A 16,187-nucleotide genomic window follows, 5' to 3' on the forward strand; every position below is an offset into this window, starting at 1 on the left:
CCTCCGGGGTGTGTGGGGAAAGCCATTTTCGCCCTCCCCAGACTCCTAGAAAGGCTCTGGAGCCAAGTGAGAGAAAAACGGGCCTTCCTCATTTCCCCCCCCCCCCCCCCCGAGGCCCTCCAGAGGCAGGAAACAACCTGTTTCCTTACTTCTGGTGGGCCTAGAAGGCCCGAGCTGAGCTCGCATGGCCACTGATATAGCTACGTGTGCCACCTGTGGCACGTGTGCCTATAGGTTCGCCATCATGGATCTAGACCATATTTAAGAATTTCTGGCATAAACAAAGGTTAATAAGAGTAAGCATTGATTGGCAGAACATGAGATAATGCCAAACTGTTTCCTTGATATGGTAAGGGAGGTGCCTCTGTATCCTAAACATTTAACATCTGCCTAGAATTATCAGGCAATTTTTCCCTTGGGGAAAGCAGGAAGCTGTGAGCCCGTGGGCCCTTCTGACTATAGATTCAGCACATTTGGTCATATGATCAAAATTTGGGTGCTTGGCACCCAGCATGTATTTACCACGGTTGCAACATCCTAGGTTGACATGATAAACATTTACAATTTTTCCATCTAGCTTCCAACAAGTAAAATCAATGGCGGGGAGCTAAATCCGCTTAACAATCACAGGACAAAAAAGGTTGTGAAATTGGACATAACTCCCTTAACAGCTGTGTTGCTTAATGGCAGAAGTTCCGTCTTAACAACTGCCTCTCTTAGCAACGGGTTCAGTTGTGATTGTAAGTTGGGGACTACTTGAGTATCAAGAACTAGAATGAAAGATCAACTATGACTAGAGTCAGGTAATAGGAAAGAATTTTAGCGCAATGCTTACATTTCGTTCCTAAACATTTAACATCTGCCTAGAATTATCAGGCAATTTTTCCCTTGGGGAAAGCAGGAAGCTGGGTTTTGCTGTGAGCCAGTGGGCCCTTCTGACTATAGATTCAGCACATTTGAAGAGGGAGTTTATACCTTCAAGGTCATCGCCTTGCAGGAACCCTAATTAATGCATCCCTGATAGTTGGATGTCTAGACACCATTTCAACACATCTGAGAGATCCCATCACCTTTGGTTAATTGCTTCCACTGTTGCACTGCTATTATTTGTTAGGAAGTTGTTTTCCTGAGACACAGTCAGAACCTGCCTTCCTGTAATTAAGTCCCTTGCTTTGTGCCTTAACACGTTTAGAACAGTGAGGAAAAAGGTCTGGATCTTCTGTAGGGCATTGTTTCTGATTTTGAAGAGTGCTATTATATCGCCTTAAGTCTTCTCTTGGCAAGGCAGAAGATCCCGAGTTCCTTCCAACTCTCTTATAAAATGTATGGTTCTTTCCACCTCGTTGCCTTTTGCAACAAGGAGGATAGAAGTGGTGGGATTCAGCTGGTTCAGGCCGATTCGGGTGAAGAGAGCCTGTAGTACAGTGGACTAAAGCACTGTTATTAACAGATTAACATCTGCTGCTTGCAATTACTGCAAGTTCAAATCTCACCAGGCTCAAGGTTGACTCAGCCTTCCATCCTTTCAAAGGTAGGTGAAATGAGGACCCAGATTGTGAGGCAATAAACTGACTTTGTATAAATATACAAAAGTATGAAGGCTATTGCTTAACGCATTGTAAGCCGCCCTGAGTCTCCGGAGAAGGGCGGCATATAAATTAAAGCAAAAAACCCCTAGTAGTTAAATTGCTGGCTGGCCCCACTCCGTCCCTTCCAGGAGTTCCCACGTGCCCCATTTTGGTTCCCAGGTAAGTGCAGGGAGGCCTCCTAGGCCTCAAACTGGGCGTGGGGGTGCAGCACCCCCTCCCCGCAGCCGGTTTTTGCTCCCTGGAGGCTTCAGGGAGGCCTTCTGGGCCCAAAATGGGGTGCGGGGGGTGCAGCGTGGCCCCCTGGGGCCTGTTTTGCTCCCAGGAGGCTTCAAGGATGCCTAGGCCCAAAACGGGGCGCAAGGGGACAGCATGTGTCCCCCCCCATGGCCTGTTTTTGCTCCCGGGGGGTGCAGGAGGCCAAGTGCTGCCTATCACACATCATGGCCACGCCCACCCAGCCGGTCATTAGGGCAGAGAACCAGTTGTTAAATTATTTGAATCCCACCACTGGATAAAACCAAAGGTCTCATTTTGTAACGAGGTACCAAAATGCAGTACCCTGAACTGGACAAAGAATCATGGAGTCAAACCAGTGCAAAATAAAAGTGGAACTATTACTTCCTGTGATTTGGAGATTATACTTCTATCAGCCCTTTGATGTAGGCCAGCTCAGGGATCAGGCTCCACAAAACTGAATTCTGAAAGTCAGAGTGTCTCTCTCTATCTCTCTTTTTATTCTCATTCTCTCATTCTGCCTCTCTCTCTGTGTCTGTGTCTTTCTTTCTTTCTCTCTCCCTCCCTCCCTCTCTCAGTCCTCTATTCCAGGATGCCGTAAAAACAGAAATTCTAAAATTTCCAATTGCTTCCTCTTTCCTCCTCCTCCTGATGAGTATCTGGCAACAATAATTCCTGTTCCTGCCAGCTCAAAACTCAATTACCACCAAATGATGAATCAATAATATAATGCTGGTGGCTATTAATCAAATATTTAGATATGGCACATTCCATTTTGGAACAACAAATGAGTATAAGCATTGTATGAGAGGAAATGAAGAATAGAGGTGGTATGTTAATGGGGAATTATTTTTTTTAAGAAAAAGGGTGGGCAATCTGTAGCCCATGTGCACTCTCCAACCTCCAGCTTTAGAATCAACTCTCAAATGTTACCGAAATGCAATTGGCTAGTGTGATTTTGTGTGTGTGTGTATGTATGTGTGTGTGTGTATGTAGAGAGAGGTTTTGTTGTTGCTGTTGTAGTTCTGACTTCAGTTTTCATCAAAGTCAGGGAGAATATTTTTGCAATTGGTGTTGATTAAACAACTTGGGTGAATCTCTGTCTCAAATCTGATGGTACCCTACAATAGGGGTGGGGAACCCCCAGAATTCTGGGAGTTGAAGTTCACAAGTCATAAAAGGGCCATGGTTCCTCACCCTTGACCTACAAGATCATTATGTAGATAAAATGGGAAGAAGAATCTAAATACAGTATGCCACCTTAAGAGCCTGGCATGAATGCAGTTATGAAAATAACTCCAAAATACAACATGTGCTCTGCCATTACTACTCATGATGATTATTTCTTTTATTACTTTGCTGCTTACTGAACACCGAAACAACTAGACACAAGGACACTTTTTTTCCTCTAATGCTATCACTCTGCTAAGCAACTAATTCCCACAACACTGTCAAATAATTTACTAAGACTGTATTACTGTTATTCTTCTCTTCCTTACTAGTATCTATCTCTTCTAACACTTTCCTATTTCTACACATACACACCGACACACAAAGGAAAAGAGAGGGACAATAATGGTTTCCAGCTATTGCAGTTTAAACTGCATCCAGATGTCTTTGTTTTGTTAAAAGGAAGTTATGAGAAACCAGAGAATTGGAAGATGTCAACATAGAGAAGAAATATGTACACCTTCGAGTACAAAATCTCTTATTTGGAATGGGACACCCCAGAGTAAGGGCCAGATTTCCCACTTGGGTGCTATCCCAGTTGAGACTGGAACTCTTGTAGTTCCCATCTTGGAGGGATAGGATAGGATAGGATAGGACAGGACAGAACAGGACAGGACAGGACAGGACAGGACAGAAGAATAGGAGTAGAGTAGAGTAGAGTAGAGTAGAGTAGAGTAGAGTAGAGTAGAATAGAGTAGAATAATAGAATAGAATAGAATAGAATAGAATAGAATAGAATAGAATAGAATAGAATAGAATAGAATAGAATAGAATAGAATAGAATAGAATAGAATAGAATAGAATTCTTTATTGGCCAAGTGTGATTGGACACACAAGGAATTTGTCTTAGGTGTATATGCTCTCACTGTACATAAGGAGAATAAAATAACATTAATTGAGAATAAAAAGATACAACACTTAGTGATAGTCAAGGTTACTAATAAGCTATCAAATTGTACTAGGAAACAAATAAAAACAATATAAATTGAAAGATACAAGCAACATGGTTATAGTCATAAGTGGGAAGCTGTGTTTCCCAATAAGAAGGAATACGGGTAGTCCTCAACTCACAACCACAATTGCGCCCAACATTTCTGTTGCTAAACAAGGCAGTTGTTAAGTGAGTTTTGCCCCATTTTATGATTTATTTATTTTTTTGCCACAGTTGTTAAGCGAATCAGTCCAGTTGTTAAGTGAACCATGTGGTCCTTAATCAAATCTGGCTTCCTCCGTTGAATTTATTTGTTAGAAGGCAGCTGGGAAGGTTACAAATGGAGATCACATGATCCCAGGACACTTCAACTGTCATGCATCCCGAATTTGGATCACGTGACTATAGAACTGCTGCAGTGGTTGTACTTGTGCAAACCCATACTGTCACTTTTTTTTTTTTTTTAGTGCTGTTGCAACTTTGCAGTGAGTGTTTGTAAGTTGAGGACTATGTGAAAATTCTGTGGTTATGATAAATGAAGTTTTTTAAAAAAAAATTAAACCCAACTTTCACTACTAGAGTCATATTTGAGCCTATGTGTGTGTTTGTGTGTATTTTAATATCAATCACTTCCTAAAGCTTGGTGATGAAGTGGGGCATTTCGCGAAGCCAGAAAATCTCTTAATACTCTGCCTTTGATCAAATTTCTTTTCTTCTTTCTTTCAAAGTTTCTTTCCTTTTACCTTCATCGTTCCATAAGCTGATACTTCCCATTTTTTGTTCCCCTACAGAATCAAAGTGAAACCCTTGCAGTTTGAAGTCTTTTTTTTCTTTCTTTCTTTCTTTTCTTTTTTTTTCTTTTTGGTGTTGTTGTTATGGCTAACCTGAATGAGTCACAAGATGTTCGAGAACCTAATCAGGAAAAAAAAAAAAAGCTTGATAGATTTGATCGCATTTGTCCGTCTGAAGTGTGTTTTTCTCCTTTTGTCTTTTTTTTTTCTCTCTCCCCCTTTCGAAATGTCATCTGTGAATATATAACAAAGGCTTAATTGTGGAAATGTTGAAGCTTTGGTGAAAATGGGTGCATATGAAGTGCTCTTTAGAACACGGCACTGGCTGGCTGTCGGCCCAGCTAACAGGAAAATAATGAAGCTGTTAGCATATGGCAGCAGATTAATTCACTCAAAAGACAATTCCTCGTTTGCCATCGTTTTCAGAGTGGAGGGGTGAAATGGATTTTTGGAGGAATGAGAAACAAATGTTGGCATATTAATTACCTGACCTCAATTTCAAATTTGTTGGAAACAAGAGACCAGATTTATTCAATAGTATGTGATGACAATTTGAAGTTCAACCTGGAAAAGAGGTTGGGATCAACTTGTGGACAATTGTTACGGGGAACTTCTATCAATTCATTTGTGTATCACTAGTCTAGTTAACATTGAATAAAGACTATGTCGGGCTTTTTCTGACTTGTTGACTTCAATGATTCAGGACCTCAATTCTTTTTGTCTAGGCCTCAATTCAGGGGTGAAATGCTCCCGGTTCGGACTGGATTGCCCGATCCGGTAGCGATGGAGGTGGGTGGTTCGGAGAACCGGTAGCAAAAATCCCTGCCCACCCCCCCAACTCTTCTACAACCTCTTAAAAGGAGGTAGAAAAAATGCTTTTAAAAGTAAAAAAAAAAGTTAGCCACACCCACCCAGTCACATTAACCCCCACCACCACCAAGCCACGCCCACAGAACCGGTAGTAACAAATTTTACATTTCACCACTGCCTCAATTCTTTGTGATAGGCCTTCTAACCCTGCTCATTTGATAGATATTATATTGGAAGGCTAAGATAGATCATTGTTTGCTATGGTTTATGCTGTGTGAATGCAATTAAAGACACTATTTTAACAACCTGGCTGACCTAACTATATATCAGGGAAGATCATGAGATGGTAATTGCATGAATAAAAGTAAAGGTTATCCTTTAGGAAGATGTTTTGGTGTATCAGAGAAAAAAATTGGGGTAAATAAATAAAAATATAATAAAAAGCCTCCCCTTCTACCTTAGAGAAGAGGTAGGTATAAAAACAAATTAATAGAAACACTTGGGCTTGGAATTGAAAGTGATATTTTAGACTTCAGGTAGAGGAGTCAAAACACATCCATATAAATATACAGTAATTGTGTGTGTGTGTGTGTGTGTGTGTGTGTGTGTGTGTGTGTGTGTGTGTGTGTGTGTGTCGATTCTGGGCTTTTTTCCTTTCTAGCAGCCAGCAAGCTCTTCCTGCTGGGTGGGAGACCTATATAGATCTATTTCCAGCTCGTTTGCTTTTATCAGTAGGCCACACCCACATCTTATGTATCCTCCCTGTAAAGGTATAGTATCTATTTTCTTACTTCTTCGTAGGGTTTATGTGTGTTTTTCCTCTAGCCAGGTTTTCCCTACGTAACTAAGGTTTTTCTGCAGCCCCAGCTCAGTAGAATCAAAAAGCCCAGAATCGAGTGGATGTGATTCTACTGAGCTGGGGCTGCAGAAAAACCTTGGTTACGTAGGGAAAACCTGGCTAGAGGAAAAACATATATATATATATATATATATATATATATATATATATATATATATATATATATATATATATATATATATATATATATATATATATGTCTTTTTCTTTTTCGTAGGCTTTTATGTGCATATTCTTTCTAGCCAGGTTTTACCTACGTAAACTAAGTTGTTTTGCAGCTCTGGTTGTGTGAAATCTCATTCACAAGCTTCAGGGCTTTTTTTCTGTTGACAAACTGCAACTCTGTGTTGCTCTCTGGGAGAGAGATAGCTCTCTCCCAGAGAGAGGGAAGAAATAGGCAGAAATAGCTATCTGAGTCTCCCAGAGAGCAACACAGAGTTGCAGTTTGTCAACAGAAAAAAAGCCCTGAAGCTTGTGAATGAGATTTCACACAACCAGAGCTGCAAAACAACTTAGTTTACGTAGGTAAAACCTGGCTAGAAAGAATATGCATATATATATATATATATATATATATATATATATATATATATATATATATATATATATATATATATATATATATCAGGGGTTGGTTCTACTTACCTTTACTACCGGTTCGCAACGAGATCACACGTGCTCGCTTTGCTCGTCCACGTACCTTGCTTCTGCACATGCACAGAACACTTCTGGTGACACCAGGGTCAGTGGGTGGAGCCTCCCGCCGGTTTTACTACTGGTTCTATAGAACCAGTCCGAACTTATGTACACACACATGCACACACACACACACACACACACACACACACACACACACACACACACAAAAGATGGTCTTAAACCAGTCACATTCTTGTAACAATAGAGAGTTGCTAGTATTTTATACTGGGAGGCTTTTCTGAATTGGCTTAGGTGATCTCCAGATATACGGATTTCAACTCCCAGAATTCTCAGCAATTTAGAAAGAATGGAGTTGTGATGGGGTGACCGCCCTTGGGTTGCTTGGCAACACAGTCACATTTATGGCCCTTTGCAGTATCCTGCAGTCATCTGACTGTTTTACATCAGTTTGCAGAAAAAAACATTTCAGTTTTTTGGGAAAAGCTCGCCATAGTGAATAATGGGTTTATTTAATTGCTGCTGCTGCTGCAAAAAAAAAAAAAAAATCATAAAATTGGATAGGTCACATGACTGACTGGGTTTATGACCATTGCAACATTCGACCACTCATTCTCCTAATGTCAGGTGCAAAGAATCAGGACCATCTGTTGTACTGCAGCAAAGGAGATTTATTCAAGCATATACACAAGTTGAACTAAAGTTCAGCATTCAATTGGCACCAGATAAAGGTCAGTGGAATTCAGGAGCAGTTGAACTTGGACTGTTTGTGAGAACGTAAGGACTCTAAGCTAATGACACATTTCATTCCACCCCCAGCTTTGCCTACCCTTCTCCTATACTTATGCTCTCATTTGTTTTCTTCTTCCTTTCAGTGAAATACATGCGAGAAGCCACCCCCTATGTGAAGAAAGGTTCTCCTATTTCTGAAATTGGATGGGAAACTCCTCCTCCTGAGTCCCCCCGTTTGGGCAACCCAACCATCGATCCCATGTTGCCACTGTCTCTCAACATCCACCGAGACAAAAGGACCATCCCACTCAAAATGTGCTACGTGACGCGGAACATGGCTATGTTAGATCCAGAAAACAGGTAAGCAAACCTGGATGGGGGAGAAAAACACTCTCTTCCCATAATATTCATTCTTCGTTAATGTTGTGGATCAAGGGCAGGTTCACTCCATAGGAGAAGTAGACAGCAGCTGTTTCAGCAGCTGCCTTTCCGTCCCCCTTCTTTTTCTCTCTTTGCATATTTCCCATATTCATCAGAGAAGAATAAAAAGAGTATATCTTAACTTCGTTATTGTCCGGAAAGGAGGACAATTTGCTGAATAACAGAATAACGTAGTTAGAAGGGACCCTGGGGGTGTCTTCTAGTCCAGCCCTGTGCTCAAACAGGAAACTCCTTAGCATTTCAGAGAAGTGGCTGTCCAATCTTTCCATTAAAAATTCCAGTGATGGAACACCCACAATTTCTAAAAGCACGCAGTTCCACTGATTAATTGTTGAGGAATTCGCAAAGCAACCCTTGAATAGCAAGGGTGTGCACATGAAAGCGATTTGAGAGTAGTTAGGAAATAACACAGCCAACACACAGATACACTGAGTTGTGTTTACTTCCAGGAAATAGTAATAAGGCACAGTCCAATAAACAGTCCAGGTCATACACAGATAAAGTAGTAGATAATAAAACAATAGTCCAGGGATAATCCAATAACAAAGTCTTCTTACCAGTTGTCATAGTCATACACATAAACAGTTGCAAATAGTAGCAAACACAGCAGCAAACAGCAAAGAGCAGCAAAGAGAAACAAACCATGTTTCTAGCTTCCTCTTAAGGACATTGGCTACAGAGCTAACCAATCAGGACACAGTATGATGCAATACAGCAGTCTTAAAGCTATATTGATGGTTTATATATTGCTAACTCAACAAGTTAGGTAAAATCATTTCCTAACATTTCTCACTGTCAAGAAATTTCTCCTTAGTTATTGGGTGATGTCTATGGAGCTTCTCAGTCATCCAGGTCATTGTTGTCCCAAAGGGGCTTTTTCAACTAGACTTTCTGGTTTTGTTTTGTTTTGTTTTGTTTTGTTTTGTTTTGTTTTGTTTGTTTTGTTTTGTTTTGTTTTGTTTGTTTTGTTTTGTTTTTGAAGACTTTTTGCTTCTCATCCAAGAAGCTTCTTAAGGTAGTTCTAGGTTGCTTTCCTTGATTAGTTTCCATCCATTGCTTCTTGTCCTGCCTTCAGATGCTTTGGAGAATAGCTTGACTCCCTCTTCTTTGTGGCAGCCCCTGAGATAATTGAGTCCTTTTGAAGTTTTTCTAAGTAGACTGCTTTCATTCCAGGACTGAAGCAATGTTGCTTCTGCAACAATAGATGAATATTTCTCTCAAGGCTATCTCCATGGTTCTCTATAGCAGTGTTATTATACCTGTATTAAAAAGCTTGCTGCTATTCTGTTGCCAAATTCCAAGGTGTAGCTTTGGGGGAAGAAGCATTTTCTATTCACTAGCTATGTGTGTGGGTGTCCATTTCCTCTCCTCTTTGTACCTTCTCCATAAAAGCTAATATGGCTGGTCCTTTAGCATTCTGACGTCTGACAAGCTTCTGTCTCCCGTGGCTTTGGGTTTTTTTAATTAAAGGAAAACCCTACTTGTGCAGACAGCTTGCTGCAAAACTCCTTGCATCGTCTTTATTTATAAGATTATAAGCACCATAGACATTCTGTCACAATAATACATGTCTGCAGCCAGTATTTCGTTTGGAAGTGTCCAAACTTTCCAGGCTTGGAGTTGGAACCCAACAGTAGTAAACTCAGAACTGGTAGTAGGGAGCTGTCAGGCTCTCTGAGTCAAAATAAAAGTGAACTCAGAACTGGTGGTAGGGAGCCGTCAGGTTCTCCAAGTCAAAATTGCAATAAATTGTGGACCTTCTGACTTTACGTAGCTTGACTTGATCTAGGATTGGGCAGAATTCTCACTGCTAGATCCTGGCTAGTTTTTTTAAAAAAAATCTTGCACACCAAAATGAAGTCCAATGAAAGTGCTGGTTATCCATTGCATATCTCAGTGATGACTAACTTTTTCCAGACCGAGTGCCCAAAGCAATGTGCGCACGGCTCCCACGCATGCGCCCTGCCCCCATGCATGCATGTGCAGCCCCCCACATGTGCCCCACCTTCGCGCAGGCACATGCACCCCCGCACACACCCTGCCCCCCACACATGTGCAGCAGAGACCCGAAGACCAGCTGGCTGGTGGGAGATGCTCTTGCATGCGCAGCAGAGTTGAACTGGGGCAACAGCTCACGTGCCATCAGAGAGGGCACTGTGTACCACCTCTGGCACACGTATCATAGGTTTGCCATCACGGGCATTTCTAGAGGTCCAGTCTCCATCGTATAACCACGGTGGTTTTTAAATCCATTTCTTTTTTTTAACCCCCTTCTTACCACGAATTAATAGATTTCTTGCTCAAAGGGCTGAAAGGCAACATGTAACCCCAAACCTGATTTTTGCTCCTAAGGTCTAAAAAGAGAACAAGAATTCATGTATTTCAAATTTCTGTGTTTGTAATATGGTAAGGAATGTGTGTAATTACACTAGTTCAAAGAAATCACATCAAAATCATCAATTCCATCCAATGTGTAATTTTATCACTGTTGAGGATTTTTCTTTTAACTAAGAAATTTATTTTTTTATTAGACTTTTATTCCACTTTTATTACTTTATAAGTAACTCAAGGCGGCGTTCAAACATACTACTCCTTCATCTTTTTTTCCTCACAACAACCATCCTGTGAGGTGGATTGGGCTGAGAGAGTGTGACTGGGCCAAAGTCACCCAGCTGGCTTTCAGGCTTAAGGTGAGACTAGAACTCACCATCTCCTGGTGATTGGCATGAAGTCACACAGCCAGCTTTCATGCCTAAGGTGAGACTAGAATTCACCATCTCCTGGTGATTGACGTGAAGTCACACAGCCAGCTTTCATGTCTAAGGTGGGACTAGAACTCACCACCTCCTGGTTTCTAGCCTAATACCTTAACCACTAGACCAGTGATGGCTATCCTTTTTGCTATCGCGTGCCAAAAGTGGGGATCATGCAGGGGGGTCGCGCATGCGTGTGCCTATACCCATAATTCAATGCACCCCACCCTCGCACATGCGTGCATGACCTCCCCGCGCTACCCCCACTTTTGGCACACAGTGGGCTCAGTAGGCCCATTTTCTGCCCTCCCCAGGCTCCAGAAGCTTTCTTGGAGCCTGGGGAGGGTGAAAACGGCCTTCCGTCCCCTACCCGGGAGGCCCTCCGCAGGCCAGAAACAGCCCATTTCCCGACTTCAGGTGGGCCCAGAAGGCCCGAAAATTAGCTGGCCGGCACACATATGCGCGCTGGAGCTGAGTAGGGCAACGCTCGCATGCCCACTGATTCGGCTCCGCGTGCCACCTGTGGCACCCGTGCCATAGGTTCGCCATCACGGCACTAGACCAAACTGGCTCCCAGCATGGCGTTCTTCTTACAGTTATGTTCAAATAGGAAAAGGGTTGTAGACTACACCGTCATGCACACATCTCTGTCCTTTCACATAAAAGTTCTGATTGGCTGAGTTTTTCCATTGCATACAGAATAAGGTATGAACCAAGGATGCGCCAGAAAAGTAAGGATGGTGGCCCAACCGTGCAATCAAAGCTTAATCTCTTTTTTTATAGACAAAAAGGGCAGAGTTTCAACAAGTAAAATCCAACGAGATTTGGATTAAAGTCTCACCACCCACAACTTGGCCATACCAGTTGGACATGCTAAATATAGAATATCTGAGAGCTTAAATTAATGAAGGCCAGTCTGGAATTTGACTGTCTTGATTGAACTCTTCTGTTTTGTCAGATGCTGTGCTTTCATGGCCAATCCTAAAAAGCAAGAAACTGCACTGAGGGACTGAATTCCTTATCCTAATTTGAGCCACCAATCTCTGGGCATTTGCTTACCTGAGAAGTGAGAAAAGGCAGCCTGGGGAAATGAAGGGGAAATGAGACTTTGATAGCTCTTTAAGAGCTTCCAGGCTCTAAAAATAGGATAAACTTATTGGTCCTCATCTATAATGTATGGAGAGAGTTGCATCACACCACACACAAGCCTCTTATGCGAGGAGAAAATCTGTGAAATTGGAAAAGGCTGATGGGGTCGTTAAAAGGATATCCTTTTTTTCTTCTTTTTTTACATTCATGGCCTTTTTTGTTCCCTATCTAGCATAAAGGAATCCAAAGAAACTTCCTTAGCATCTAGCGCTTCTTCTGCATAAGAAGCAGAAACCCAAAGAATTTTCTGTTTGAGAGAGGGCTCAGCAGAGGTGGTATTCAGCCGGTTTGGACAGGTTCACTCAAACCGGTAGTGGAAAACACGAGTGGGCGGGGGCCACCCACCCCGGCTCTATGCCATCCTATTGAGGCACATTTTTGAGCCAGATGCATGTGCTGACAGCGCATGCACCAGCAAAGCACATGCGTGGAAGGCCGGGCGCATGCGTAGATGGGGCGCGAGCAAGTGTGCATACGAACACACCTTTGTGAACCTATAGGGAAAGTAAGTGGATACCATCCCTGGGGCTCAGTGCTAGATCCCGGGGCTACATAGTATGGTTGGAGTTGTCTTATGGCACTGAATTATTGGGATTGGATCAGGTGGGAAAGATCAGGTCCACACATCAAGGTGCAATTAAACTGATTTATTGCTAAACAGCCTATGCACAGGAATCTTCTCAGCTAATAGTTTGCAGCCTGCTTAGAGTTAAATAAGGGACCATGGAATTCTAGAGACTTAGGCCATTTGTGACTATATAGGGATTCTAGGCTGATCCCTCTTTTAACTCCTTCCCCAGATTCTGCCACTCCTACAAAGCCCCATCCTCTCCCTCTGTAACTTCCAGAAAAATCATCTGTAACTTCCAGAAGAAAATTGAATAACTAAGACAGTGATTGCAGATACACTTTCATTAATAAGAATCAGGAAATCTAATTAATTACTATTATTAATTACTATTAGTTAATTAAGATATTAGCAAGCGCATTGCTATTGTGGTAGTTTTGTTTATGGATGGAGTTATATTTTTTTATCGGAAATCATCAAGCCTGGCCACTTTGGTGAGGAGGAATCCTTCCTAGCAGGGATGGTATTCACTTACCTTCCCTACCGGTTCGCAGATGTGAGAGAGCGCACATGCTCGTCCACGCATGTGCACAGCCTTCTGTGAATGTGTTTTGCGAGCGGCTTACACACATTCTAAAAAATGTGCCTAAATAGGATGGCATAGAGCCTGAGCGGGTGGACAGGCCCACCCATGATTTCCACTACCAGTTCAGGCAAACCAGCCCGAACCGGCTGAATACCACCTCTGCTTCCTAGTATATTTGCTTCTGGTTTTCTGCCCTTTTTAAAGGACATCAGGAATTGTCATGGACACACAAAGATACTGTGTGGGATAGGAGCAGAACTGGTTTCTATAGTAAAAGTGCTAAAATTTGAGTTTTTCAGGGCTTTGTAGGCAACATGCTTAGTTATAGTATCGACTAGAAGACCTGTTCTGTCCCAGCTCCGGATTTCCGTGGATATTGACACACACCAACGGTCCTTATCAAATTTATTAAGTAGCAAGAATAAACAAAACCGGCAAAGGTTGGCAACCAGCCCAGAAAACAAGATATGATAAACCAAAATACTCTGATAATAATATGAGTTGTTTCCAGCAAGAACGCACTAGCTGCGTGTGACTTAAATAGGCTAAGGGAGTGGCCAATTATCCTCAAGCCCTACTCTCAAGTAGACCTCCTCCTCCTGAGTAGCCACTCCTGCCTTTTGGCAGCCCTGCGTGCTCGAACATTGAGAAGAGGCTCCTCCACTTCGCTCTCCCCACTTGAAGAAACCTCTGGAGGGCCTGGCTGAGTCTCTGCATCTGACACCACATCCTCTTCAGCCTCCTCGCTGTCCAACGCGAGCTCCGGCTGCGCAGGCTGCTAGCGCAACCCCACACCAGCCTCCTCATCAACAGGATCAGCCACGATCCGCACAGGCCGCTGGTGGGCCACAACAAGACCTCCAAGGTCCCTTCCAACTCTGCCATTCTGTTAGTATTCCTAGGTCTTGTATTACCACCCCATTATCTATTTTGCAGATAATGCTAAAAATACCATTACTCCAATTCTTCTAAGACAGTGATGGTTAACCTTTTCCGGACCGAGTGCCGAAAGTGCGTGTGTCCATGCGCACCCCCAAAATGTAATGCGCACCCCCTGCACACGCGCCCCAGCCCATGCATGTGCATGCCCCACCCCTGCATGCGCCCGCGGCCCCGCATGTGTGCCCGCGGCCCCCGTATGTGTGCACGCACCCCCCGCATGTGCACATGCCCCTCCACCTGCGCCCCGCACATGCGCAGCAGAGACCTGAAGACCAGGTGGCCAGCAAGAAGCACACGCACATGCGCGGCAGAGCTGAGCTGGGGCGACGGCTTGCATGCCCACAGAGAGGGCGCTGGCACGCGTGCCATAGGTTCGCCATCATGGTTCTAAGAAATGTGCTCCACAAACTCAGAATAGAAAGTGGATTCCGCTGTTGGTAGAATTAAGCAGGTTATTACAGATATTCCATCAAAACCCACAGGTTTCCTGGCCTGGGAACTCAAGTGACACAGCTGGGCAAATCAGAAAGCATGTGTTTTCTCCTGGACTTGTTTATAGGTCATTGTTCTGTGCCACAGGTCATCATCTTTAACCTGCTGGATTTTGCTGGGAATTTGCACAGGATCTCACTTGGTATTTGTAACCAAAGAGGGTTGGTCTTCTATGACGAACTGTGGGTCATCTTCATTCTTCACTTGTTTAAGAGCACCTTTAAAGTGAAAGTGGGAATGTAGGCGAAAAATACAAGTTGCTTCGGTAGCGTTTATGCCCTGGAGGTGGTTAAATGAGGAATCAGCCAGTAGTGAAATCCCAAATATTGGAATCAAAATAAAAGAATTCCTATAACCAGGGCAAATTAATTCCTTAATCTGCATCATGTTCCTGGCACAAAATTTCAAAAAAGAGCCTCGGTGGTGCAGCGGACTAAAGTGCTGTTAAGTGCTAGCACTTAGCTGCCAGCTGCCTGCAATTAGTGCAAGTTCGAATCTCACCAGGCTCAAGGTTGACTCAGCCTTCCATCTTTTCGAGGTAGGTAAATTGAGGACCCGGATTGTGGGGGCAATAAGCCAACTTTGTATAGAACAACACCGTTTAGGGGGCCCGAAAGCCCTATTAAGCAGGTATATACAAAAAAGTATGCAGGCTATTGCTATAATGCATTGTAAGCCGCCCTGAGTCTACGGAGAAGGGCGGCATATAAATTGGACTAATAAATAACAAATAAATAAATATTTTATCTTAAATTGTTGCCTCTCATTCTACCATATTGTTCCAAGGAGAGAAGCTTGTTTAGAACAGGGTTGCATCTTGGTTAGGTCCATAAAAGCAAAATCAGATTGCTGGCTTGGTTTCCTGCAAAGTCAGGGTAATACAGTAATACTATTGGAAACTGCCTTTGATATAAATGGTCCTTACTTAATGACTTGCTGCTTAGTGTCCGTTCAAAGTACAGTGGATCCACGAAAAGGTACTTACGACCCTATCTGAAGTTCTGAGAGCTGCATTCACCCACACATATAGGGTCACGTCACGTGATCGGATTTTGGTTGCTTGGCAACGAGCATGCGTACTCTTCCGATTTCCAGCACTCCTGCATGCGTGAAGACCAGCTGGCCAGCACGCTGGAAACCAGAAGAGCAACAGGCAATGGCTCACATACCCGGAGAGATGGCTTTGCATGCCACTTCTGGCACGCATGCCATAGGTTCCCCATCATGGTCCTACACCGTTTCGGACAAATAATTGTCCAGTCTCTTTTTGAAAGCCTCCAGTGATGGAGCATCCACAATTTCTGAAGGCAAGCTATTCCATTGGGAAGAAGTAGAATAACAGAGTTGGAAGGGACCTTGAAGGTCTTCTAGTCCAACCTCCAAAGCCCTATACCATTTCAGACAAATGGTTATCCAACATCTT

The 16,187-nt window shown here is 43.0% G+C and overlaps 1 protein-coding gene across 1 annotated transcript in view; it reads left to right on the plus strand.

Moving 5' to 3' along the window:
- Positions 1–16,187, plus strand: part of SNTB1 (syntrophin beta 1) — a 125,634-nt gene that overhangs the window by 68,378 nt on the left and 41,069 nt on the right. Inside the window, exon 2 of the mRNA XM_070940355.1 lies at positions 7,977–8,193. Coding sequence (XP_070796456.1) covers positions 7,977–8,193 — 217 coding nt within the window. The remainder of the gene's footprint in view (positions 1–7,976; positions 8,194–16,187) is intronic.

Source organism: Pituophis catenifer, unplaced genomic scaffold, assembly GCF_029215685.1.
Source record: "Pituophis catenifer annectens isolate HBS135680 unplaced genomic scaffold, rPitCat1.0.hap2 SCAF_3, whole genome shotgun sequence".
In the NCBI taxonomy this organism is placed as follows: Eukaryota; Metazoa; Chordata; class Lepidosauria; order Squamata; family Colubridae; genus Pituophis; species Pituophis catenifer.